This window comes from Chroicocephalus ridibundus, chromosome 17 (assembly GCF_963924245.1).
Source record: "Chroicocephalus ridibundus chromosome 17, bChrRid1.1, whole genome shotgun sequence".
Classification (NCBI taxonomy): Eukaryota; Metazoa; Chordata; class Aves; order Charadriiformes; family Laridae; genus Chroicocephalus; species Chroicocephalus ridibundus.
The window spans coordinates 8,919,242-8,945,872 of NC_086300.1; the positions used below are offsets into that span (position 1 = coordinate 8,919,242).

The following is a 26,631-nucleotide window of genomic DNA, read 5'->3' on the forward strand; positions in this document are numbered from 1 at the left end:
CTTTTGTAAGACGCCTCTTCAATCCTCCCTCAATGTCTGTGAGGACTCTAAAAGTCAAAACATCTCATGCAGATTGGAAGGCCCATTTTGTCCTTCCTGGTTCCTTTTTCACGAGAAATTCACTACCTCGGAATTTATTTCTCTCCCTTTGACCTCCAGAAATGACTTCTTGTGTGGCAACTTGAAAAGCGGGTGCACCAGCCACAAACTCCGAAAATACAGCATGCAACAGTGCAGCACCACACACCATCCCCCCTGCCCTGAGAGACTGTTCTAACAGATGGAGCCCAAAGTCATAGATAAAATCAACTCAACGGACATTTTAGAGGGATGGCCCACGGACTAAGGGCATTATATCTGCATGAAAATATATGTATGTGTATATATATACACACATAAGACAGGGGAAAGTAGTAGGGACACAGGTGTTCCATCCCATGTGAGCCATGCTTAGTCTGTAGCTGGCTGGGAAGGGAGCAGGAAGTCGCCACTGGGAGCGGGCTGGGGTGTCCTGGGTCCATTCAGTGAGCGGTGCTACTGTAATCATGTTTCTACATTCCTCTATCTGTGTTACAGTTGTTTTCTTGTTCCCTTTGCTGTTCTGTTAAACTGCCTTTGTCTTATCCCACATGTTTTTCCTTTTTCTTCTGATTCTTCCCCATTGTGGGGAGGGGAGTTTGAGAGAGCAGCCACATGGTTCTCTGTTGCCCTCTGAGGCTAAACCACAACATGCCTCAAAGTCCAGATGGGGTCCAGTGACGAGTGGTGTCCCTCAGGGGTCCATATTGGGTCCGGTACTGCTTAATGTCTCCATCAATGACATAGTGGGATTGAGTGCAGCCTCAGGGTATCTGCAGATGACACCAAGCTCAGTGGTGTGGTTGACATGCCTGAGGGATGGGATGCCATCCAGAAGGACCTGGACAAGCTCAAGAAGTGGTCCCATGTGTACCTCATGAGGTTCAACAAGGCCAAGTGTAAGGTCCTGCACCTGGGTTGGGGCAACCCCTGGTATCCATCGAGGCTGGGGGATGAAGGGATTGCGAGCAGTGCTGGAGAGAAGGACTTGTGGGTACTGCATCCAGCTCTGGAGTCCTCAGCACAGGAAAGACATGGACGTGGCTGGAGCAGCTCCAGAGGAGGGTCACAAAAATGATCAGAGGGGTGGAACACCTCTCCTTTGAGGACAGGCTGAGAAAGTTGAGGTTGCTCAGCCTGGAGAAGAGGAAACTCTGGGGACAGCTTATTGCAGCCTTTCCATATAGAAAGGTGGCTTATAGCAAGATGGGGAGAGAGGTCTTGTCAGCCCACTTCTCCAGCCTGTCGAGGTCCCTGTGGATGGCAGCACAGCCCTCTGTGTGTCTGGTCTCCGCGGGCAGGGGCTGGGAGTGAGGCCAGGGCGGGCTGGGGGTGCGGGGCACGGGGAGGGTCCTGCGAGGGGACGCTGCGGGCCGACGGCCCGACCCTGCCGCTGGGGCTGGGGCCGGGGCCGGCCCCGGCTGCGGGCGGTCGAGGTGCCGACGCCTTTGCACAGGGCTCGGCAGGGCGACGAGGCGGGAGAGCAGCGGAGCCGCGCTGGCAGCCCCGGGCCAGGAGCCTCGGTGTGCCGGGGCGCCGCGCTCCTCCTCTGCCCGTGGCCCTGCCCGCGCCCGCCCTTCTCCTGCCCCAAAGCGGACGCGGCAGCGGGGGGCCGGGCCGGGGCGGCGGTGCTGGGGGCGGGCAGTGGCATTGGCTCTACCCCCTCGCCAGCGGGCGGGCAGGAGCGGTCCCGAGCGCGGCTCCGCTCGGCTCCTGTGCGGCTCCCGCCGGGCCCTCGGTCCCCGTCCGTCCCCGGCGCGGCAGGGCACGATGGCGGCCGGGTTGGGGCCGTGGCTCCTGGCCTTGGCCTTGGCCTCGGGGCCGGCAGGTGAGAACCGGGCGGGGAGGGCGGCGAGGCCGGGCCCGGGGCTTCGGCTGCTCGCGGGCGGCGCTGCCCGTGCCGGGGCCCCGGGGCTGCGGCTGCTCCCGCGCCGGGCGCGCTGTCGGCTGGCGCTCGCCTTGGGCGGGGAGCGGGCGGGGTGGGGTGGGCGGGCGAGGGAGAGGCCGGGGCCGGGGCCGGGGGAGGCTTTGGGGCGGCGGGTCGGGCCGCAGTGTGGGAGCGGGCGCGGCTGAGCCCCGAGGGGGGCAGGCGGGGCATTGCCCCGGGCGCGGGGCTTTGCCGGGAGAGAGGCGGGTGGCGGCTGTGGCTGTGCCGGGGCGGGGCGGGGGGCGCCGGGGCGGCGGGGGAACGTCGTGGGGCCGTGGTGGCGCGCTGCCCGGCTGCCTGCGCTCTCCGTCCGCAGGGGTGTGGGCGCAGCTGAGGCTGGTGGAGGCCGGCGGAGGGCTGAGAGCTCCCGGGGACTCCGTGCGCCTCTCCTGCCGCGGATCCGGCTTTGACTTCAAGTATTACTACGTATATTGGTACCGTGAGGCCCCCGGTGGTGGTCTCGAGTGGGTGTCTGTCATCAGCTCTGATTCCTCAGTTACTCAGTTCGGGCAGTCTGTGCAGGGTCGAGCCACGGTGTCCCGTGACAATTCCCAGTCCGAGTCCTCTCTGTCCCTGAGTGCCCTGCAGCCCCAGGACTCTGCCCGCTACTTCTGTGCTGTTCACCCAGAGAGAGGAAATCCAGCTGAGCTTTAACAGAAACCTGCTGGGGCCCAGCCCAGGTGCAAGAGCAATGGGCCAGGGGAGTGTTGCGATGTGTGTGAGGTCACCTGTGGCTGTTTCCAGCAGTGAGGGCTTATCACTGCGCATGGCAGGTGTTTGTGGCCTGTCCTGCACACTGCAGAAATTTGATTGCCAATTAAAATACAGTGCAATGGAGAGTATAGAAAATTACCCCATCCCTAAAAAAACTGTCCTCCCTCTCTGCCATCCTTCTTCCCAGGCTCAGCTTCACTCTTGCATTCCCTTCCTCTCCCCAGGATGCACAGGGGCCAATTGGAAATGGGGCTTGGGGTCAGTTTGTAGTATTTCTTCTGCATTGTTTCGGCACCTAAATCTATGGGTCCCTCTGGCATTCATGCCCGGATATGAAAGAGCTGGCCAATGTTATCACAGGACCTCTCTCTGTTTTTTTTCCATGGCCTAGGGAGTCTGGAGAGGCCCCAGACAACTGGAATCTGGCAAATGTTATCCCGGTTTTCCAGAAGGGAAAGAAGGTAAAGCCTGGTAATTACAGGCCTCTCAGTCTCATTTCAGTGCCTGCTAAACAGCTTTGAGCTTCATGATGTTTGGTGGTACTGTCAGGCACCAGGTGGCACATTCGACTTGGTGTCCATCTGCTGGGCCTGAAGTAAACCATATTATGGAGCAGCGATGCACGGTTGAGCCATGGCGTCCCAGGACAATTCCCGTTCTGAGGCATATCTGTCCCTGAGTGCCCTGCAGCCCAGGGACTCTGCCCGCTACTTCTGTGCCGTTTGCACAGAGACAGGAAAACCAGCTGAGCTTTAACACAAACGTCCTGCCAGGGTCCCAGCTCTGGGTCTGAAGCTGGAATGGAGTTGAATCCCACAGTGCTTCAGGGCTGCTCTCGGAGAGTTGTGTAGTTACATCATATGATGTAACTACATTGGTGCTTGGTCCTAATGGGGACGTTTTATCTGTTTTATCTGAGTCTGTCTGCAAAGCATTACCCCTTCTGCTTGCCTTCTTCCCATGTCTCATGCCAGTCCTCACTCCTGTCACACTCTGAAACTGCTTCACCTTTGGAAACAAGTTTTGCTGTTTCCATCGTGTGTACCCTGTCACGGCTGACTGTTGAGGTGTGGTAATAGCTGTGCTCAGGTTTTGGGCACGGCTCAGGTCCGCTCAGTCCGGTTGTCACTATTCACTCACTAAGTAGCTAGGAGAGGAAATACAGAAAGTACAGAGGGTCATTTGGGAGCCCACTGGGAGAATGGGGAGGTCTCCCAGATCTGAGATTCTAACAGGAACAAGAGCTTGTGAACATGTGTGTTTGGAGCTGCTGGATCCCAGAGATCACAGGCAGAAGCCCAGGGAAGTGGTGGAATAGATGAAGATATTGCTTGAACTGTTCCTGCCTGTTTATCCTTGTCTCCTGGGGTTGCAGGTGCCCTTTCTCAGGTGGAGATAGAGGCCTCTGGCCCCGTGGTAGGGAAGGTCTCAGAGTCACTCACGCTCGCCTGCCGCATCTCTGGTGTACCCGTCACTGATAGCAGCTACGCTTGGGACTGGATCCGTCAGACTCCTGGCAGAGACCTGCAGCACATAGCGTTGCTGTATCCTTTCACGGGACTTCAGCACATTGCTTCGTTCTTCCAGACACGAGTCACCAGCTCTGCAGACCCCTCCAGGAACCAGCTGTTGCTGGAAGTGCTCTCGCCATCAGCTGCAGACACGGCCATATATTTCTGCAGCACCAGAGAGCTGGAAAAAGGGCACAGTGCTTGAACGACAGGCAAAGCCGGGGCAGAAAATAAGGAGGGGTGTTAAATTCAGCCAGGTCTTTCCTGGTTGGCTGCAAAAAGGCTTTTGAGGAGTAGCCTGGGCTGGCTTTCCTGGAAAGGGGCACAGAGGTGCTGTGGCAGCAGCAGCAGCAGCAGAGTATCTCACAAGCACACACAAAACCATGAACAAGTTGATCACCTTCTTCCATTCTTCTCAGTCTTTCCCAGAAGAAAGCAACAGAGAAAGCAGTTTGTTTAAGAAGCAGCACAACAAGCATTGAAGAACTAAGATTTGATTATGGCAAACCACAGCTGAATTGAGCTTTTAAAGCTCATGTTGATCAGGGAGCCCCAGAACACGCAAACAGCAGGAGCTGAGCTGCAGGGCACCTTTTCCCTTGTGCATGAAGTGTTGGCACTCTGTGTATATATATTCATGTGTGTACATGAGGTACAGCATATATATTCATGTATATTCATGAGGTCCAGCATAGAATTTTGTGGAAGGACTCCCAACAAGGAAGATATGATCTGAGGGCTGTGGGGAACCTGCGGTATCCGTACCATGCTGTGGCAGCTCCAAGTGTCTCAGGGCACCTTAGGCCACCTCCAGGTTCAATGGGTTCCTCTACCATCTTGCAACTCGCCGTTCCACCGTCTTGGATCGCTTCCCTAAGGGGCCAGATTGGAGCACACATGAAGAGGAAGAGGAGGGGAAAGACTCAGAGAGTCTGCAGAGGGGCAGCATGGAATTTGGGCATCCCAAAATGGTAGTACCAGTCAAAATGGTGACACTGTAGGGCTCAGCAGGTGTCCTCTCCTGTGGCTACAAAGGTCCTAGGGGGAGCTCTGTGTTCCTGCTGAGTAGGGTAAGAATGGAGAAGGGAGTGTCCCTGCTCTGCTGAGGAGCCCCAACAGCCTGGTCCCTGCTCAGTCCTGTGCACATGAGTTTTGGGGGATGAGCTGGGGGCCTTGAACCTGCACATGTACCCCAGAGCTTCAGTGCACAGCAAATCCTGGATCTCCCCTGCCCTTTGCTGCCTTTGCTGCTTGGGGGCATCTGGGAAGGCTTTGGTGGGAAGAGGCTGCTGGAGAAATGTCAGCACGAGGGAGCGAGTGGAGGAGTAGGGTGCTGAGCAAGAGCAGGGGGAGGAGCACGTCTGCCATGGAGCGCCCTGTCCACAAGAGTAGAGGGGTCAGTGGCTCCCATCCAGGAGCAGCAGCTCACAAGCAGCAAGGAGCCAGGGTGCCCTGGGAGGACAACTTGCCGCCCGCCGGGCCAGCTCCAAAATCCCAGCAGAAACACTGCAGTCCTTCCTCAGAGGAAGGTCGAGGGTGGCTCTACAGCAACATGCCACCTTTTGCCCACTAGAGGTTTTCCTGCCAAGCGAGCTCTCTGGTATTGCAGCTTGCAGGATGAGAGACACCCGAGAGTTCACCAACAGCTTCAGGTTCTTCTGCTCCTCCAGCCCCCACCTCTCGCCTTCGCTGTTGTCATAGACCGAGGGAGGGACCAGGAGGGACTAGGACTGACTGCAGTGACAGAGGCACAGACAGGGCAGATGTGGGCAGAGCTGTTCTGCCAGCGGAGACAAGCTACAGAGATTTGAGGCAGAGTGGGGCCTGGCCGTGTGGACTGCCCTGTGTGTGGGGTTCTTTCCGGTCATAGGTAAGCAAAAGGAAGAGGAAGGGGTGATGCCTCCCAGGAACTGAGCATGCTCCTGTGCTCTGCTCGCCACAGAGCTGTGCTAACCACTTGCAGCCTGACCTGCACCCCGCCTCTACCTCCCCACCGATCCCTGCAGAGCACAGTGGGAGATGAGTTCCTCCTCTTCTAGCTGTGATTTAGGCACCTCCATCCAGTGTGGCTGCTCCGCAGTGTGGGAACAGGCAGGGAATCTACCTGGTACACCCCCATCCTTGGGCCTAATGCTTTGTCCTTGCAAAGAGCATGTTGAGGATGTCAGCATAGGATCCAAGCCCCACTTGCCTGTGAGAGGTCCGTGTGCGTGGGGTTCTTCTCCCTTGACTCTTGGACCTGGGATTCCTGAAGGACAGCTTTGCTTAAAGACTGAGGTGAATAAGGCATTCAGTATATCAGCCGTTTTCCATGTCCTATGTCACCAGATCCTCTCACCATTCACCAGTGGGCTTGAATTTTCCCTAGCCTTGTTTATCCATTAAGGCCTCTGGTATTTTTTTTCTGTTGGGGTGATTTAAGACTGGAACAGGTTGTGCAGAGAGGCTGTGTAGTCTCCATTCTTGGAGATACTCAAAGTTGAACTGGGCAAGGTTCTGGACAGCCTCGTGTGGTGGCTCCACCCCAGCTGGCATCTAAGCCCCACGAAGCCGCTCACTCACCTGCAGTGGGGTAATAGAGACAATTGGAAGGGTAGAAGCAAGAAAACTTGTAAGTTAGATAAAGGCAGTATAATAACTACGGCAAAAGCTGCATGCTCAAATCAAGGGAAATAGTTCCCATTTCTCACTAGCAGGAAGATGTTTAGCTATTTCCAAGAAAGGAAGGCTTCACCACATGTGGTTACTTAGGAAGGCAAATGCCACAACTCCTAATATCCCCCTTTCCTCCTTCTTTCCCTAAGCTTTTATTGCTTTTGTGCTGATTTTGGCTGAGATAAAGTTAATTTTCTTCATAGTAGCTAGTATGGGGCTATGTTTTGGATTTGTGCTGAAAACATTGTTGATAATATATCGATGTTTTTGTTATGGCTGAGCAGTGCTTACACTGCGTCAAGGCCTTTTCTGCTCCTCACATCGCCCCACTAGTGAGTAGGCTGGGGGTGCCCAAGAAGTTGGCAGGGGTCACAGCTGGAACAGCTGACCCCAACTGACCAAATGGATATTCCATACCATATGACATCATGTTCAGCAATAAAAAGCTGGGGGAAGAGGAAGGAATTGGGAAATGTTTGGAGTTATGGCTTTTTGTCTTCACAAGTAACTGTTACGAGTGATAGAGCCCTGCTTTCCTGAAGGTGGCTGAGTGCCTGCCTACCGATGAGAAATAGCTAATGAATTCCTTATTTTGCTTTCCTTACATGCGCAACTTTTGCTTTACCTATTAAACTGTCTTTATCTCAACCCACAAGTTTTCTCACTTTTATCCTTCCCGTTCTCCCCGCCATCCCACTGAGCGGCTGTGTGACCGATTTGCTGACATCCTGCCGTATGGCATTTCACTTTGGCCAGTTGTTGACTGTGTGGCTGGTGGGGCAATGTAAGAAACAGAGAAGGCCGTGATGGTGTGTAAGCAATGTTCAATAGCTAAAACATTGGTGTGTTATCAACACATTTTTGGTCACAAAACATCACAGCTGCCCATACAGGCAGCTATTTTAAGAGGCGACTTGCAATGTCCCCTAAACACAGACAAGAGAAGCAGCCTGAGGGAAGCATGAAACTAATTGTGAGAGATGAAGGAGGGGGAGGAGGCCCTCTGAGCCTTCCTGAGGAGTCTCTCAAAATTTCGCAAGTACCAAGCCTGCTCAAAGAACTGATAAAGCTAACACCTGCTTATCTCTTGTGTGATTCGTGGGAGGTGCCTGGAACACAGTCTTACAGAAACAGGACAGCCCTGCTTTTTTTCCGGCAAGGACAAGATAACAGGAATCTGTGTAGTTCTCTGTTTCTTCAAAAGGCTGCTGTGCCTGATGATAATGCTCTGCCTCATTATCCACGAAATGCATATTAAAGTTGACACCCCTGTATATTCTAATAAAGATTATAGAGATCATGCTAAACATATGACTATAGCACTCCACCCAAATTATGCTACATGTCACCTGGGGGGTTGGGAACCCTGAGACGAAACTGCCTGGAACTAGTTGGGTGGGTCATACTGATACGGCGAACATAAAAGGGGAAAATAAGTGCCTGTAGAGAGGAGATTTTTTCCCTGAGGAGATTATACACAGAAGAGCGCTCTTACCCCTGTTGGCAGAACCAATGCTGGAACAAGGACCGGTGATCTCTTTCTCTCTCCCTCCTCTATCCCTCTGGTTCTGTTTCTTTTTCTTTTCTCTTTTCCCTTTTATTTTGAAGTTGTTAAGTAAGTAATGCAAGGTGTACCCTACCACTCACTATAATTCATTGTATAGCTGTTGTTAAGTACCGCTTGCCATAATTTGTTGTATATAGGTTGCTAAGTAATGCAAGGTGTACTTTACTGCTTGCCATAATTTGTTATATACCTAACCAATTATCATGGACCCAGTTAAGACATGTATTAATGACTGTGTGAATTTAATAAATGTTTGCATGCGGACCTTGAGAGTTGGCTCACCTTAGTCTGAGCAGATGAGCAGATGGGGATTTTCAAATTTGAGTCACTTACCCTCCTTCTTTTCTGAGTGGGACATGACAGATATGAAGAAAGTTAACTCCATCCCCGCCCGACCCAGTACACCTACTCTAGTTGACCTTGCTTCAAGCAGGAGGGTTAAACTAGACCTTTTCCAGAGGTCCTTAAGCCTCAACTCTTCTACTGTCCTGTGAGCAAAACTTGCACCTCTTCTGCTTCCCCTTTCTAACACCCTTTCTGGGGAGACAGAAAGGACAACATCAGGCCTCATGGCCAGACAGAGCTTTTAAGAGACAGCTTTGGGGTCTGGAAATACTTTGAGAGTACTCTTGTGTCCTTGGGTTTCTGACTCTAGAGGACCTCTAGTCCTTCTTCCTGACTTCATGTGCTGCCAACATACTGCCACTCTGCATACTCCAGCAGTGGCCTTTTAGTGGCTGTGAGTGGGAAAATGAGAGCCTCTGACAATCATTTCCTGATTGATTTTTTTCCCCTCCACTACACTGTCTCCAGGAGTCCTGCCTCCAGCAACCAGCTGTGGCCAGCACTACACCTCTCAGGCTCCAGGAAGTCAACAAGTCAAATGGGAATGACTTCCCCATCCTTACAAAGCCAAGCTCTGTGTTTGTGTAAGTGGTTTGCAATCTCATTGCATAAGAATGTACTTGTGTCTTAACTACAAACAAAGAACACGCCATAAGATCTAACAGTGGACCACACACCATAAATACAGCAAACCACCATGCTGAATAGCTTTCCTGAGTCCTTTGTGTGCTTCTTTTTTACCCACCCATATGACTTTTGTATCACTCGTATACTTCTCTATTGAGTTCCAGCATTGAAACTTGAACACAAAAGAGGAAAGTGAGTTTTCCTCAACACTCTTGGAAAAAACTGTTTATGGAATTCATTGGGATGGTCCAACCTACCTGCTCAAGCAGGGCTACCTAGAGCTGGTGGCCCAGGCCCGTGTCCAGATGGCTTTTGAATATTCCCAAAGAGGGAGACTCCACAACCTCTGGGCAATCTGTGCCAGTGCTCAGTCACTGTCAGAGTGAAAACCTGTTTCCTGATTTTCAGACAGATCCTCCTGTGTTTCAGTTTGTGCCTATTGCCTCTTCGTCTGTCCCTGGGCACCACTGAAAAGAGCCTTGTCCCATTGTCTTTGCGCCATTCCATCAGATATTTCTATACATTGATGAGATCCGCCCTGAGCCTTCTTTTCTTGAGGGTAAACAGTTCCAGCTCGCTCAGCTTTCTTTCATATGAGAGGTGCTCCAGTCTCTTTCATCATCTTTGTGTCCCTATGCCAGATTATCCCCAGCATGTCCATGTCTCATTTGTACTGGGCAGCCTAGAACTGGAGCCAGTACTCCAGTTGTGGCCTCACCAGTGCTGAGTAGAGGGAGAGGATTATTCCTTTGACCAGCTGACAACACTCATCCTAATGGAGGAAAACCAGGAAACCATTAGTCATCTGTTCCACAAGGGCACATACTGGCTAACTCGGTGTCCACCAGAACCCCCAGGCTGTTTCCTGAACTGTTGCTTCCCAGCCAGCAGTCCTCCAGCCTGTATTGGTGTGTGGAATTATTCCTCCTGAGGTGTAGGACTCTGCATTGGAAAGCAAAGCTACCTTCCAGCCAGTCTGCCTTCTTTTCTCCCATGTTCAAGTTTTGTGCTTTTTGTCTGCTTCTCTTCCAGATCTGAGACTATAACAGAAGTAAGATTGTTTGAGGAAGTCACCAGCTCTGCAGACCCCTCCAGGAACCAGCTGTCGCTAGAAGTGCTCTCGCCATCAGCTGAGACACAGCCACCTGTTTCTTCAGTACCAGAGAGCTGGAAAAGGGCACAGTGCTTGAAAGACAGGCAGGGCCAGGAAGAACTGGAAGGTGGGAAATTAAATGCAGCCAGGTCTGTTGTGGTTGCTGCAAGGCAAGGCTCTTCCCAGGCTTCTCAAGGCTAGCCTGGGCTGACTTTCCTGGAAAGGGGCAAAGAGGTGCTGTGGCAACAGCAGCAGAATCTCTCACAAACACACACAAAACCATGAACACACTCTAACTTTCTTCCATTTGTCTCAATCTTTCCCACAGGCAGAAAGTGACAGGGAAAGAGGTTTGGTTTGGGGTTTTTTTTGAAGAAGCACAACAAACATTGAAGGAATCAAAATTTTAACATGGAAAGACAGAACTCAATTGCATTTGCATGCCCCATATTGTTCAGGGAGTTTCAGAGCAATGTTGCAGCAGCACATAACAACAGTGGCACTGCAGTGGCACTGCACCAGGATCTGCATTGCTAAGATTTTTCCTAGGACATGATGAAAAATTTCTTCTCTGCACTCCTAGGTTTGGTGCCATGTGAATAAACACACATGTTCTTATCCTGAGGACTAAGCATACATTTCTGTATTTGGAAGTGTAGATTTTCATGGAAGTGCATTTACATATATGTTCTCCATATGCAAATGAATCCGTATGCTTGTGTGCATGCATACATTACCCTGAGTTTCCTATATAAGAGCTGGAGATACTAGGTCAGTTATCCCCAAACTTTACCCTGATTAATACATTTGGTCCTATGGAAGAATCGCTGCAGTGGATTAATCTAAAAGCCATTCAACACAGTAGACTGCCTGTAAGGCCAATGTCAGATGTCTTGCAAAGGCTATAAATACAAAACAAATGCTACTTTATTTCTTCTGTTACTAGCTGTCGTGGTTTAGCCCCAGCTGGCAACTAGGACCATGCAGCTGCTCGCTCACTTCCCCCCTAGTAGGGTAGGGAGAAGAGGGAGAAAAGGAGGGGAAAGGAAAAAAACCTCGTGGGTTGAGATAAAGACTATTTAATAGAACAGTAACGGAAGAGGAAAATAACAACAATAATAATGGTAAAAGAATATACAAAATAAAATCATACAAGTTGTTCTTACCACCTGAAGATCAGTTGCCCAGCCCTTCTCAAGCAGTGATCGTGGATCACGGGTCCCCCCAACTCCCATCCCCCCGTCCAACCCCCATTTGTATACTGAGCATGATGTCTACGGTACGGAACATCCCCCAGTCAGCTTGTCCTGTCTTTGCTCCCTCTGAGCTTCTATGGAAGCTGAAAAAGTCCTTGGCTAATATAAACATTAGCTAGCAACAATCAAAACAATGTGTGTATCAACATTCCTCAACATTCTTCTCATACCAAATCCCAAACACAGCAGCTACTAGAAAGAAAATTAACTCTGTTCTAGCTGAAACCAGGACACTAATCTCCTTTTGTGTAGGTTTCAGAAGCTCAGGGACTTCCCCAAGCAGATATTCTAGATCTCCTTTTAAATCAGTACTTTTAGTTGTACTCTCCATATTGAAAATTGTGACTTACTGTTTAGTCTTAAATATCTGTTTTCCTAAGACAACTATAGTGTCTCCAGGGAATCCATGACCAATAACATTTCTGTTTTGATAGAAGGGTTGAATAGGATGGTTCTGTACACAGAAGAACATGATGTCCACTGCACCCTTTAAAAGAAAAGTCACCTTCTTGACAGATGTATCCTAGAAGCAGCTCTCCTTGACAATAAAGCCATGGCAATAAATAATAAATAATAAATAAATAAACAAATAATAAAGAGGCAATAAAACCTTTTATAAAAGTGTGATGAAATCACGTAGACGGGTTAGGTGGGAGCTAGGCTCAGAATTCCCAATAAAGGAAATTTTGTTAAAGTACAAATGGAGATTTTTGGAGGGCTAAGAATAATTGCGCTGGAAGGGCCAGGGTAGTTTCTTCTGGAAAGCAGTGTAGACCTTTCAGCAAGGGCTGAAGGGATCCAAACAACCATGCATGCACAAACCACCTGCTAGTTCCCTTCTAAAATGTATCTTCATCTGCCTAAGACACTTTTCTAGAGGAAGGAGGGACTCCCTCTCTTCTCATTTCCTCTGAAACAGAACCCAAGGAGTGATCTTCAGTATGACTTCGTGGAACACAGACTGCCTAAACATGCTAACACATCACTGGCAGTACTGGAGCGCCTCCTGCAATTTTTTGGAGGCGATGCACCAAGGACAGAGAAAAAAAATACAGCGGCAGAAAACTTTTAAATGGAACAAATGCAAGCATGTGGTTTATGGGAGGCTGTGAAGACAGGTGTGTTTCTGTGGCCACCCAAATGAAAAAGGGCTGTTCAACTGCATCTGAGATCTCAGTGACAAGCAGGGTATGATGTCACTGCTCTGGGAAGATTTTACAGCAAGTGAAGGATGTGGGAGAGGCACCTGTATGCACCCTGGCCTGTGGCAGGAGGTATTTAGAGCTTTGTCAAAGAATCATAGAATCATCTAGGTTGAAAGGGACCTTTAATACCATCGAGTTCAACCATCAGCCTAACACTGCCAAAACCACCACTAAACCATGTCACTCAGCACCACGTCTACCCGTCTTTTAAATACCTCCAGGGATGGCTATTCCACCGCTTCCCTGTTCCAATGTTTGATAACCCTTTTGGTGAAGAAGTTTTTTCCTAATATCCAAACTAAACCTCCTCTGGTGCAACTTGAGGCCATTTACTCTTGTGCTATGGTTTGTCACCTGGGAGAAGAGACTTACCCCCACCTCTCTCCAACAGCCTTTCAAGTAGTTGTAGAGAGCGATAAGGACTCCCCTCAGCCTCCTTTTCCTACAATCAGTTCAAGAGACGGAAAGTATCACATCAACTTGACAACTTTCCTGTAGGAGCGAGGCAATAATGAGGAGAAAACAATTTGACACAATAAAGGGAACAGTAGTTGAACAGCCCATGTTAAAAACAGAAGAAATAGCAGCACTGGTATTAAAAACAGTGATTAAAAATGAGAAATACACCTTTGTACTTGGTAACAAGAATAACGCAAATAAACATATTGAGTAATACAGCATGGAACCAGGCAGATTTGTGAACAGAATGAAATAATGCTATTTTCTTTTGTGTCTTAGAAGAGGATTTGAGGATTCAGAAACTGATCCACAATTCCAGGTAACTATTAATCAAAATCACTAAAGTAAGGTAAAAAATCAAAAGCCAACTTCAGTCAACCATAACTAGATGTTTCCCAACCCTCAAACTCAGCCAAAGGCAGATGTAAATAAATCAAAAATCAAAAGTCAAAAGCCAACTTAGTAGTCAAATAATCTAGTTCACAAGAGAAACTGAGAAAAAGTGGTGCATATAATCAGGAAAAAAACTCCCAAGACTCATAAAAATGGCATTCAAACAAGAAATATTGAAAATCAAATATCTGAGTAAATAAACAACTTTAGCACATCAGGGCAAACAGAGTCCATTAAACCACCATCAGCTAAACCAAAACAACTTTTGAACAATTCGTAAACATAGACCGATTTGTTATTTGGCATGAAAATAGGCTTTGAGAACATAAATACTTGAAGGTCCAGAGAGAGTTAGGAAATGTAGGATGAAACCAAATTGAAAAACCAGAGGCAACTGGTCCCCAGATATTCTTTAAAATATTTCACCCTATCTCTCTTGATGTTTGTTAAAGACAAACAGTAATTGGGTCCTTTAAGTGAGAACAGCTCTAACAACTCAAAGGTAACAATATTCCTTTTTGACAACTATGGACAATATTTTAGTGATAAATTAATACTACTCTATTTGCCAAAAAAAGCAATGCTGACAATTTTGTTTTTAGTGTATAGCAACATCTCTGGAACAGTATTAGATTGTTCAAAAGTAGAACAGTCTAGAGGAACAGGAAAATAAAATCCAGCTCTTCAAAGGACATGAAAGAAGAGACATCACCTGGCACTGAAAAAAGCAAATGTTTTTGTAGAACTGTCTACCACTGTGTGGATTACGTACCACAGTGATTGAAAACAACTGAACTGCTACACACAAATTGTCTCACTCACTGACTTCTCCTAAAGATGCAAACATGGGGCCCTACACAGTCTCTTTTTCCTCAGACAACTGCATGTACACAGACAAATTTGATTCCCAGAAAGACTCAGACAGCTGAAAGACCTTTCCATGCAAGACCATTTTCCCCAACATTCAACATCAGATCTTGGATCTTGCAAGCACGTCATTTTAGACTTCTGATCAAGTTGAGCAAGTTGGGATTCACCTACTGTATTCAGATATTCCCACTTAAGCTTAGCATTGTCCTGCTTTTTGCATTGCTCTCTCCTCTCTGATTCCTGAGTTTAAACACTACATCATCACTGCAGCCAAAGATGCCCCTGACCTCCACACCTACCACCAATTCTTCCTCATTTGCAAATAGGAGGGCCAGCTCATCAGTCACTTGTGTCAGGAAGCTTTCGCCAGTACACTCCAGAAAACTTCTTGATTGGTTCTGCCCTGCTTCACTGTCCTGCCAACAGACATTTGACATGGTCCAAGTCTCCCATGAGGCCAGTGAACACGAAGCTTCTTCCAATTGTCTGAAGACAACTTCTTCCTGACCAGGTTATCTGTAGTAGTCACCCACCACAGTGTCACACATGCTGATCTGCTGTCTAACCCTGACCCATATGCTATCAGCTGGCTCATCACACATCCCAAAGTATGTATTCCAGCTACTCCCTCACAGAAAGGGCAATTCCTCCTCCTTGCCTTCACACACGAATCACAGAATCATAGAATCACAGAATGGTTAGAATTGGAGGGATCTTAAAGATCATCTAGTTTCAATCCCCCTGCCGTGGACAGGGACAGTTTGCACCAGACCAGGTTGCTCAAAGCCCTGTCCAACCTGGCCTTGAACACCTCCAGGGATGGGGCAGCTACAGCTTCTCTGGGCAGCCTGTTCCAGTGTGTCACCACCCTTAGCGTATAAGAATTTCTTCCTAATATCTGATCTAAATCCCCCCTCTTTCAGTTTAAAACCTTGTCCTACCGCTACACTTCCTAATAAAGAGTCCCCATTTTTCCTGTAGGCCCCCTTTAGGTACTGGAAGGATGCTATAAGGTCTCCCCGGACCCTTCTCCAGGCTGAACAACCCCAACTCTCTCAGCCTGCCTTCACAGGAGAGGTGCTCCAGCCCTCTGATCATCTTCATGGCCTCCTCTGGACCTGCTCCAACACGTCTGTGTCCTTCTTATGTTGGGGGTTCCAGAGCTGGACATAGTACTCCAGATGGGGTCTCACAAGAGCAAAGTAGAGAGGCAGAATCACCTCCCTTGACCTGCTGGCCACACTTGATGCAGCCTGGGATACAGTTAGCCACCTGGGGTGTGAGTGCACATTGCCAGCTCATGTTGAGCTTCTCATCCACCAACATCCCCAAGTCCTTCTCCTCAGGACTGCTCTTAATCCAGCCTGGCTTCATCCACTACAGTACTTCTGGAAGCTACCCCACCACACCTCCATTATCGCATAGCTCTGCAACCAAGAGATGGAGTTAAAACTGGAAAGGAACCCAGGCAATATGCACTAACCTGCACTTCACCGTGCATTTAAGCTCTTGGGTCACATGAGCTATCCCACCACTTCTCTATGTCGGCAATGAGATCATAGCCCTGCAACTACTAGCAGAGCTCTAATTTCTCTAGCTTGTTCCTCATACTGCCTGAGTTTGTGCACAGGCAGTTTAAAGAGGCACCCAGCCATGCTAATTTCCCAGAAATTTCCCTTCTTTTTCTCCATAGATACTTCCTTATCTATGTAGACACACTTGAAGTGCACCCCTTTCAGTACTTTTTTTTTTTCTTATTATAAAGACCATCCTGTTCATATCACTTCTCATACATTCTGTATCAACCCTTCCCATCACTTTCTCACTAGATTATTGATCATCCTCTTCCTCCCCTTTTGTTTCTAATTTAAAGGTCTTCTTACCAGGTTGGCCAGCCTGTTGGCAAAGATGTTTTTGCCTCATTTAGTCAGGTGTATCCCATCTCTTCCAAACCATTCTCAATCCTCAGAGAGGGTCCCACGGTCATAGAAACAAAGTCCCTTTTGCCAATGCCAACTGTACAAACAACAGTTGACCAGCAGGATCCATCCACTCCTTCTCACCACCCTCTCCCTCACCAGCAGAATCAAAGAGAAACCACTTGGGCCTTCATACCTTTGACCATAACCCCCAGAGCCTGCTTGCTACTTCATAGGGCTCTCCTGGAATTATCATTAATAACCACATGGAAGAGCAGCAGGGGGTAATAGTCAGAAGGTGTAATGAGTTTTACAAGTCTTTTAACAATGACTCTAATCCAAGTCCATGGCAAGGAGTAAATCTCCCTAGATGACAGGTCCAGCTGTCAGAGGGGGCTTCTGTTCCTTGCCATAACAGTCTTTCATTACTAACACACACCACTTTTTCTGGTGGCTCATGGCCAATGGGCTCAGACTCTTTGTTTGACACATCTCCTAGCTCCTCATTTGCTATGACAGCACTGAATCTATTCTGTAGTTGCAAATCTTCAGGTGAAGCAAGACCCTTCCTTTTGGTGCCAGAAGTCATGAGCTCCCAGCCTTTGTCATCATGGGAACCTCCATTTCCCATCTTTGAGATAGGCCTAAAAGTACTGATTTTTTTTCCTGCTTTTTATCCAGCTTGACTCCATGGAAGTTTTCAGAGGTGTCATGTAATTCCCAAGTTTTCACTTGTAATTCAAACTTTTTGGCATTATTTTATGCTCTCCTTGAAAGTCATGTCATATTTCTTCATGTGGTATCTTGGGTCAGAAACCACTTCAAAAGTCATGTGACTGCCTGCATAATCCAGAACACTGTGTACTGAAAAAGAAGGAAGAGACAGTTTTTGTAATGAAATACACCACTGTGTTTGGGGACTGGAGTACCACAATGATATAAACAACATAGGTTCCTGTACAAAAACCTAAAGAAGGGAAAAAGGCAATATATTCTGGGTAATAAAGGAGATGGGTGACTGAAATGATTAAGGAGACAAATAGAACATTCTTTTCTTACTTCTAGTTATCCTGGAAATATAGACCTCACAAGTTTTCTAAAAGACAGAAGAAAGGGAGAACTTGGAAATCCTCTACTCAATCAAGCTATTTGAAATCACTGAACTATTCAATTATTGTTTTTCCATTTCCAGTTTTGGAAGACAATGTGGCTCTGGATACCCTCATGGGGTTGCACACATGGATAATTAGGACAAATATCTACGTTTTCATCTCCTGTTTTTACAACACTTTTGAATACCATGAGGAAAGAGTTATTTATTGGAATAAGTATTATCAGTGTGAGGACAGATAAGCTTGTATTTGGAAGTGGGACCACTCTCACAGTTGAACCACGTAAGTACCACTATTTTATTTCTAAAAATTATGTTAAAATTAAGGTGAGGGAGGAAAGGGAATCTAATGGTTTGGGTTCACTGTAAGAATTTTCTGCCACAATATTCCCTAGAGTGCACTCTCTCCAGCCAGGGTTTCAAGCTAAATCCTCAGCTTGTATCTGCTTAGGAAGGCTTCCCAGGAACAGCTGGGCTACCTCTGTATATCACCATTACTCCATGATCCCCAAACACCTGGTGTGCACTACTTAACACATTATAATTTATTCCCAGTCTGGATAACACTCTGGCCTAAATTTACACTGAAGTGTCCTATCCTCCAGCAGATTTTCACTGCCTCATCTTCAGCAGGAATGCACAGCTCAGTGAAGAGCTGACAGTGGAGAAAAGTTTTGAGACAGATCTTTAGTTCTCTGATATGAGAAGTTAATTTTTGACACTGGCACCCCACCTGTAGTGTCACCAGATAAATAATTCCACTCTCATGAAGACAGAGGAGGAATGACATTAAATATCCTTGGGCTTAAAGTTGCACAAGTGCCTCAATATCCAAGACCACTTAGAATGAACAAAAATTGGCCACCAAGTTGCCCAGGCTTTGAAAACACAGGTGCGGTGACTAGGGATTATAATACACCTTAGTTCTTCCTATCTTTATTTGGAATTTCATGATGTACAAAAAAGGTGGATGTCACCCAGGCTTTTCTGTGGGAGTGTGAATGTTGGGGCAGCAGGCGAGTTTGTTAGGTTGATCTTTGTTATCCTAAACATCCAGGTGCCTACTTTACACCTTGTTATGATACTTTAACAGGTCTGCATGTCTTTGAAGTGCTACAAAACTGTCATTTTATATAATGCAATTTTATATCTAAACCATGCTGTCCGCAGTCCAGAAGGTCATGGGGCTCCCTTAGGTGCTGTCCAGGTCTGTAGGATATCTTGCATGGGAGGGAATAAATGCCTATTTTGGAACAATTTAAGTCCACTTCCAATTCCAAAGGGACAAAGGAATACAAAGTTATTTTTCTGAAGAAAGATCTGTTCTTTCCAACCAGTGAATCCTCACTTGCAAATGTAGGACCAGAAGAAAATGCCAGATTTCATTATTTTAACATCAGCCTACGTTGATTTGAAGAGGACATTTGTCAAAAAAAAAAAAAAAAAAAGAGGTCAAATATCCCATAGAGAATAGTAGTATTTGGCAAGAAAAAACAACGAACAAAACAAAGTCTAAGAGCTGGCAGGTGTAAGACTGAGCAACGATATTGCCATTTCAGACATTTACAGAAATGCTGATATGATACTCTTGTTTTTCACATAAAGGTTCTGATGCTTTTTTAAAAAAGTTTAGCATGCTGGTTCTTCTGCTGACAAGAAAGATTTCTTTCTAATCATCTGAAGGTAGCATGTGGCTCATTGACCACAACAAGATATTCTTAGTTTAAGAAAAATTTTACAGTATATTACTCAAATTTCTAAAACAACTTCCCTGAGTTTCCCACAATTTGGGTTAGAGAACAATTCATTTGACGAGAGAAAGGTATTAGCCTCGTCCGCTCCTCTACCCTGAAATGCTTTAAATCATTCTTTCTCTGTTTTTCCTGCCTATCTAGTCTCTCTGACATCCTGATGCAATATTACATGAAACTTCAGTTGAGTGAAGTTTCCATGCTGTTCAATGATTTCTCTTTTTCTAGCTAAGGATAGGATGACATTTTCAGAGATGCACAAAGACTTTAGGATTATGTTTGACGGTAAAACATAATAGGCCTTAGGCCTTAAGCACCTAAGTCACTCTGTGTCTGTTGAAATAATAAGTTGAAGCCAAAATTTCCAGAATTTGCACAACCTGACCCTCTTGTTGAAAAATTTGTATTTCTTTGGGAGATACTAATATGCATTTTAAGATGTTAATAAGAGACATACTTTATTGCCTGAATCTTTTGAGAATCCCCAAACACAAAATGATGCAGAAAACATGCATTAGTAGTCACTATAGGATATTCAACACATATGCTCCTCTTGAGGGCTCAGTTAAGGACAGACAAGCTTTTTGTGTTGGTTTGGTTTTGTTTGTTTTAGATAAAACTTTCATTAAGAAAACTAAAGCCCATAGCATTATGGAATATATAGCTCTTCCCATGACTTTGTAAGATTAAAGGGAAAAAGAAATACAACTTTTTGTGCTAATAAAATGTTATTGCCAGAGTGTAACTTAAAAATCCCTCCCAAAAGCAAGCAGTGGTAAGAATTCATGGATGTATTTTCAGGTAATGCAAAACAGTAGGGCTCAGTTGGGGCTTCTGGAGTTTGATAAAGAAATAATTCTTCTTTATGAACTAGAATTGCACAGTGTACATGTGTTCTTGTTGAGGATCTTACCCAATTAGTTATGTCAGAGATGCAGCTTGATAATATACTGTCTGTTTGGAAATGCTGGAGATCAGAAAACATGAAAAGCCTCCGAAGATCTTAGATAACAAAGAATGCACAGGACTAATGGGCTCCATCAAAAGCATGTTACAGCACCTGGAAAGGAAATGTATGTAGAAGGAATAGGAAAATGAGCCTTTTTTGATTTACACTTTTTAACTGTGTGTTACTGCTGCTCTTGTCTTTGGGAAGGGGACTCAACTGACCGTGGAGCCAAGTAGGTATTTATGTATTAACATTTTCAGAGTTGTTATTGCTTGGATTTTCACTTTTTTTCCTTTCTTCCTCCTAAAATTCTGGCAGCCACCCCTCCATGCTTTAAAGTTACTAGTTAGACTTTAGGCTTTCTATGCGTAACCTTTTGGTATGTGATTAGATAATTTGGGCTCCACAAAGGCACGTCCTGGCTGCTATCATGCTGAATTTCTTTGGGATCTAACACCTATCCACTTACTGAGGCATCCTAATAAGCTTACTAACAATAGTAATTGTTAGATTTCAAAGCCGTGCTCGGAGAGTCTGAAGGGAACTAAAGTTCCTGTGGATATTGATATTTAAGTTCCTAAGAATTTCTATCCTGTCAGAGTTCGAAAGACAGCACTGAGGGGAGAGAAGGATAATATACAAAAGTATTAAATGTGATCTTATGCAATATTTCTGTTCTAGTTTAATCTTACTAAATTGTTCAGACTTTGAGTTAAACTGAATAGGTCAAATGAAATCAATGGATGTTTGATTCCTGTTTGGTATTGACAAACAGGTGTTGACAAGCATGGAGTTGAGTCTCTTTTATTAATAGAGTCAACCCATGAAGTTTATTAGTAGCACCAACCTATGCAAAATTCAAGGTCTAATGCACCTCTTTAGCAAAGACACCCATCAGGATGCTCCTGTCAAACTGGACATGTAAATGTTTTTGATATGTCTCATAGCCTTTCCTAAACTGAACCCTTTTTGGTAAGGAAGCATACTAGAGGATTCCCTTCAGTTTCGTGTTTTTATTATAATTCATGTTGCTAATCTTATTCTGACATTGGTATGTGGAATCACACTAGTTTCTCCACCTGAGGGCAAAGATATCATATTTTTTAAAAAAAAAACATGATATCATAGTGATTTCTTGGCTACTAAATTATTTTGAGAAAATTATTTTGAAAAATTATTAACTGATTAAAGACATCCCCTTCAAGTTTAAGCAATTTTACTTCATTACTTGTATGTCTTGTAAGAAATTCTCAGAAGTTGAAATTCAGGCTTTTGCAGTTGTCAAGCCTTTTTCATTCATATATGTTGCCTGGAATTGGGAATTCAACTCTAAAATTATTTCAAAACAGAAAAAATACATCTGAAGGTTTCAGAGTGACTCTTCTGAAAGATGTATGAGAGAGCAAGGATACCAAATCCTGTGGAAACTTGTCAACATCTTTCAGGTTCTTTCAAAACTCCCGTTCTGGGGCGCGTTTTTCATGCCTTAATGTTTGTTGGTATCTTGACCCTAAAGAACTACCACTGAATGTTATTACACTAATCTAAGGAAGATTGTAAGAAGATTTGTCCGTGGACATCAAGTTCATAGGCCCTGGGGTGTTCTTCCCTTCAAATCAGTTTAATATACTGCACTATATTAACTGCCCCTTGAACTGCGGGACTAACAATATGGCACAGCACATGGATGTGAAACGTCACATTTTTTTTTGGAACAAGCACAAGAATTTTTGCTGAACTGAGTACAAATACTATTCTCTTTTCATTGTCTCCAGACTGGGTTGGAACGTCTTACAACATGTGCAATGTCTAGTGGGGAAAACCTCCCCCACAATTGAAAGTTCTTGACCTTATGAGAAACACCTGGAGAAGTGGAGATATGCAATTCACATCCTGATTGCTTCTCTCCTATTTTCCCATCTCAGAGACAAAAATCCTTCTTGCATCTGAGCATTCATTATTGAAAAGATCAACCTTGTCCCCCACTGCAGCAGCAGTACTTAATTTCTGCAAGTAATGTCATTTATTGCAGTAACCTTGCACAACAGTGAAGCAGCAAGCTGACTTCTCTTTGCCCTACTGCTCTTGCTATGGTTAGAACTCTTAGCCACATCAGAAGAAGATTTGGGGGAGGGGAGGGAGAGCAAAGGAAAAACAGTTATTCCCTCATGTCTCATGAATATGCAAGACAGTCCTTGATAGAAGTGTTGTTTTTAGGAATTAAGTTTTTGAGAAAATAATTTAACTCTCGGAGTGGCATGCATAAAAGTTCTCTTCTCATTTGGACGTCCCTTATAAAATAAAGAATTCACGTATAGGCACGATCTTTGGGAAAGGAAGCTTAGAATCCTGTGGAATTAAAGCTCCTATAAAAAAAACTACTCTCATACACCCTTTCTGTCTTTGATATGATCTTTTGGAAGCAGCAGCAAGAAATAATGGCAAAAAACGCAGTTAGTCATTGATAATGCTAGGAATTAGTCACAGCTGGAGTATATATGAACTTCAGGCGACTTAGCAGTCAGGCATGCTTGTAATAAAATCAAATCATGCCCAAACAATGCTTTTTTTACAGACAATACAAAAAGTTCTGACCCAGAAGTCATTGTGATGACATCAAAGAAACAGAAAGATGGCAGCGTTGGGAAAGCAGCTTGTTTGGCAAGGAATTTCTCTACAAAGAACATCAGCTTGGAGATGTCTTCTGATAGGGTCGTATATGAACAGAGTACATCCATTTTGACGTCAGAGGGTTTGTACGATACTATTAAGGTGGTCAATGTGACAAAAGGCAAAGAGGTGACCTGCACGGCCAAATTCGACAACAGCATGATTACAGAAAACACACCATTGTCAGGTACAATTTTGTGGTACAGCTGCCACTTATTTCTGGAGGCAGTGTCTTCTAGTGCTTGCTGTTTCTCCTGCAAGTAAGCGTTGCCCTGTATAACAAGCAAAAATGGGAAAGACATCTGGTACTTAAGCAGGTAGAGATGACAGATATTTAAAAGCATCTAAAATAAATGATCCTAACTGTTTAACAACTTGGACTTACTTTTTTGGGAAGAAACAAAAGACACCACCTTTTTTTTAAAATGTACATTCGCTTATTACTAAATACTTAACCAGATAGCAGCAAACCTCCTAGAGCACATAGCCTTTCTAAAAACAACAAAAAGTTAAAGTGGTGGTGTGTTTTTGTTTTTTGTTTGGTTGTTTGTTTTTTTTCTCTAAACAACTTTTTATACTTTGGGGGATTGTTTTTGTGATCATCTCCTCAAATTAATGTTAGAATTAGTGACCAATCATTTGACCCTCAGACTGTCCTGCCCAAGTGTCCCTATGGGAAGGGTCATACGAACATTTTGTTTATTCCTTTTTAAAATTTGGATATAGTCTATAATGCCTTTTCTTTACCATGCTACAGAAAAGGAGGCTGAAGAACCAGTAACAGAGAAGGTTTGCAACACCACAGACACCTCTGCACAAGGTTAGTTAACTAAATAGATTGTGAAGTTACATTACTGTGTTGGGGATAAATGCATGGAAATGTATTTTCTCAGGGGTAGAGGAATCAGAATACAACATATTCATCAAACACAACCTGCTTTGTCAGGGTAGGTAGTTTCATAACAGACAAGTAACAGGAAGAAAAATCCAATCTAGACAGACCTCCTCCTCCCCTGTTGTTGCCATGTTTCTCTATCATCTTTTCCTTTGCTTCTCTTTCTTTCCCTGAAACTATTTCTTGTGTTTTTTTTTCCACTTTCTGCCAATATCACAATATCCAAAACTAGACTGATCTCTCCTGTCTTTTCTCTATCATTAAACAGATACCAAAGTGGAGAAAGCGAACATGCTGTCTATGGCTGTGTTGGGTTTAAGAGTCCTGCTGGCAAAAAGTATCGCCTTCAATACACTGATGAGTATCAAGTTGTTTCTTTTCTGAGGTAAGGAAGCACGTAGCTTGATCCGTAGAAATCCTGGAAGCACATGCCAGGAATGACTGTCTGCCGTTGAGTATATCTCTAACCCCACAAGCAATGATACCTGTTCATCTGCTCCTGTTTGCTTTAAATAACTCTCGTAGGTTTCTGGGGGAAAACCCAACAATGACGACAACCTGCACCAAAAAAAAACAACCCCAAAAAACAACTAACCCCCTTTCTCCCAAACCACAAATAAAACGGCCCCCTTCTGTATTCAAAGCTCAGATCTTGGTGACTGGACCCCAAATTTTCTTTGGAGCAAACTTGCTCTGACAGAGCAACTCAGTTATTACCATAAATGACTAAGAGATACCTCATTGACTGTTGCAAGTGGCAGAGCACAAAGCCTGGAGAAAAATCAAGACAAATAAGGAGTCAAAAGGAAGAATCCCAAAACACAAACATGTGAAGTAGTGGGAGGAAAAAGAGGAGGGGGGAGGACTTTTAAATTAAGGTATCCAAAGAGGCACAAAAGATAATCCAGCCTAAGTTTTGTATGTCTACCTGTCTTGATCTGACAGCTATCCAACAGTGGCACATAGGCCCAATTGCATTAAATGTAGTTTAAAACGCACTTTGGTCTTCCAGACAGTGCAGAAGCAAAGCATCAGAAATCTGAAGAACAGCAGGAGGGAGTGTGTACCAGCAGCACAATGGATTGAACAGCCGGTGTCAATTCTGCTGACAATAACCATCCAGAACACAACCAGCACCTTCTCCTTAAGAGATTTTATACTGTTGAATCCTGCCTGGCTTGTTTATTTAGTTTTAACAGTTGTAACTGCTTTTGCTATTTCTTTTTCTCTGTGACCTGAGGAGAGTGTATTTTTCCTTACCCCCCTGCTAAGTAGAAATTGATCTCCCCACTCCTCTAGCCTTTGCATAGAAGCATCCAACCTGCTTCAATAGTTTTGAAAAATTCAATCCTCATTGTAGATATTTGACCCTTTTAAAACACGTTTTACAGGCATGTTACATTACTGTCTGTAGAACTGATGTATTACTGCTGAGAGAATTCAGGCATAGTAGATGCTATTTATAGCTTTAATGTTTCTTAAATAGCTTTAATAACAATAATTTTCTAGTGTAGATGAGAAGACCTGTGTTGAGTCTGAAGTAATTCAGTTCAATCAGGTAATGTTGTTGAGCATTTCTTTATTAAACCTCTATTTCCTCTGCAAAGTGTATGGCACATGAATTTTAGGTTGCTGTAGTAGTGAAGAAAATAAAGTTTTTTTCTAAGCCAAAATGCTGTGGTTTATTCTGTGCTTTTTCTTCTGAATTTAGGATGGAGATAGCTGAAATCCAACTGTCCTAATGACCACTGAGATTAGAAATACACCTAGATTTCCTGTTGGCTGAATTTGTCTTTTCTAGACTGTGCAGGGAAGTGGAGATGTTATTCGGTACATTAAAAAGCTTCAGTAGAGCCATGAATTTTAGGCTTAGGGGATTCAAATAAGGTCTGGTCTTTCAGGTCACTTTTAAGAGACCCCAGAAAGATGATTTGCATCATAGCAATAAAAGACACACGTCTAAGGAGAAATCAGTTAGAGGCAGTTTGATATGAGCATGAGGAAGGAAAATACACATATCAGGAGAGAAGAAAACATGCTGTTTTTTCCACTCATTGATACCAGGAAGAGGCCAACAGGAAATAAAGTATGCTGCTTTGATGGAGTGATAGTTTCCATAGCAGCTTGGTTAATAGTCAAAAAGACCCCAACAAATATATTCCCCAACTCATCTTTCTCTCTCAAGCAACAGGCAGGATGCTGTGGTCAACATTTATGACTAAGTTACACCATGCAAGATTACCTCCCCAGTGTTTTGAAAAACAAGTTAACCACATCCTGAAGAGGAAATAAGGTTTTTCACATACTGACTGAGTTACTGCTGGCTTCAAGACAACCTCTACAGAGTGCATAGTAAAGTTTGTTTAATTAAGCTTCATCAGCTTAGTCCTTCAGACCCTGCAGAAACCTAGAGGAAGACCCTCACCCTATGCAGAAGATAAGTGAAATTTGCATGGCAAATGCGAAAACAGTAAAATGCTTATTTACTGCATTCTACCACCATAATGTAAACCAGGGGGAGCCGTCCACTAGTATTTTTATCCTGATGACAGCCTGAACCTTTTCATCTTGCATTCTACAGTTTTTCCAAGTCTCTCGGGCAAGACTCAGATGGGGAGTACCATTTCTGTGTCTCT

At 45.1% G+C, this 26,631-nt stretch overlaps 2 protein-coding genes across 2 annotated transcripts in view; both read left to right on the forward strand.

Annotated features, from left to right (window-relative positions):
• Nucleotides 1-26,631, forward strand: part of LOC134524591 (M1-specific T cell receptor alpha chain-like) — a 292,071-nt gene that overhangs the window by 196,608 nt on the left and 68,832 nt on the right. The window lies entirely within an intron of this gene.
• Nucleotides 1,756-25,661, forward strand: LOC134524596 (immunoglobulin gamma-1 heavy chain-like). The gene is made up of 7 exons (XM_063354757.1): nucleotides 1,756-1,906; nucleotides 2,322-2,642; nucleotides 20,606-20,662; nucleotides 23,006-23,287; nucleotides 23,858-23,920; nucleotides 24,264-24,380; nucleotides 25,008-25,661. The coding sequence occupies exons 1-6, from the start codon at nucleotides 1,849-1,851 to the stop codon at nucleotides 24,377-24,379; spliced, it is 897 nt and encodes a 298-aa protein (XP_063210827.1). The 5' UTR covers nucleotides 1,756-1,848; the 3' UTR covers nucleotide 24,380; nucleotides 25,008-25,661.

What these genes read in the sequence shown, in the direction of transcription:
- LOC134524596 (XM_063354757.1), top strand. Translation starts at nt 1,849, where the DNA reads ATGGCGGCCGGGTTGGGGCCGTGGCTCCTGGCCTTGGCCTTGGCCTCG. An exon ending in CTTGGCCTCGGGGCCGGCAG is followed by an intron (nt 1,907 to 2,321) that starts GTGAGAACCGGG and finishes CTCCGTCCGCAG; the next exon opens with GGGTGTGGGCGCAGCTGAGG. An exon ending in AGAAAACACACCATTGTCAG is followed by an intron (nt 23,288 to 23,857) that starts GTACAATTTTGT and finishes ACCATGCTACAG; the next exon opens with AAAAGGAGGCTGAAGAACCA.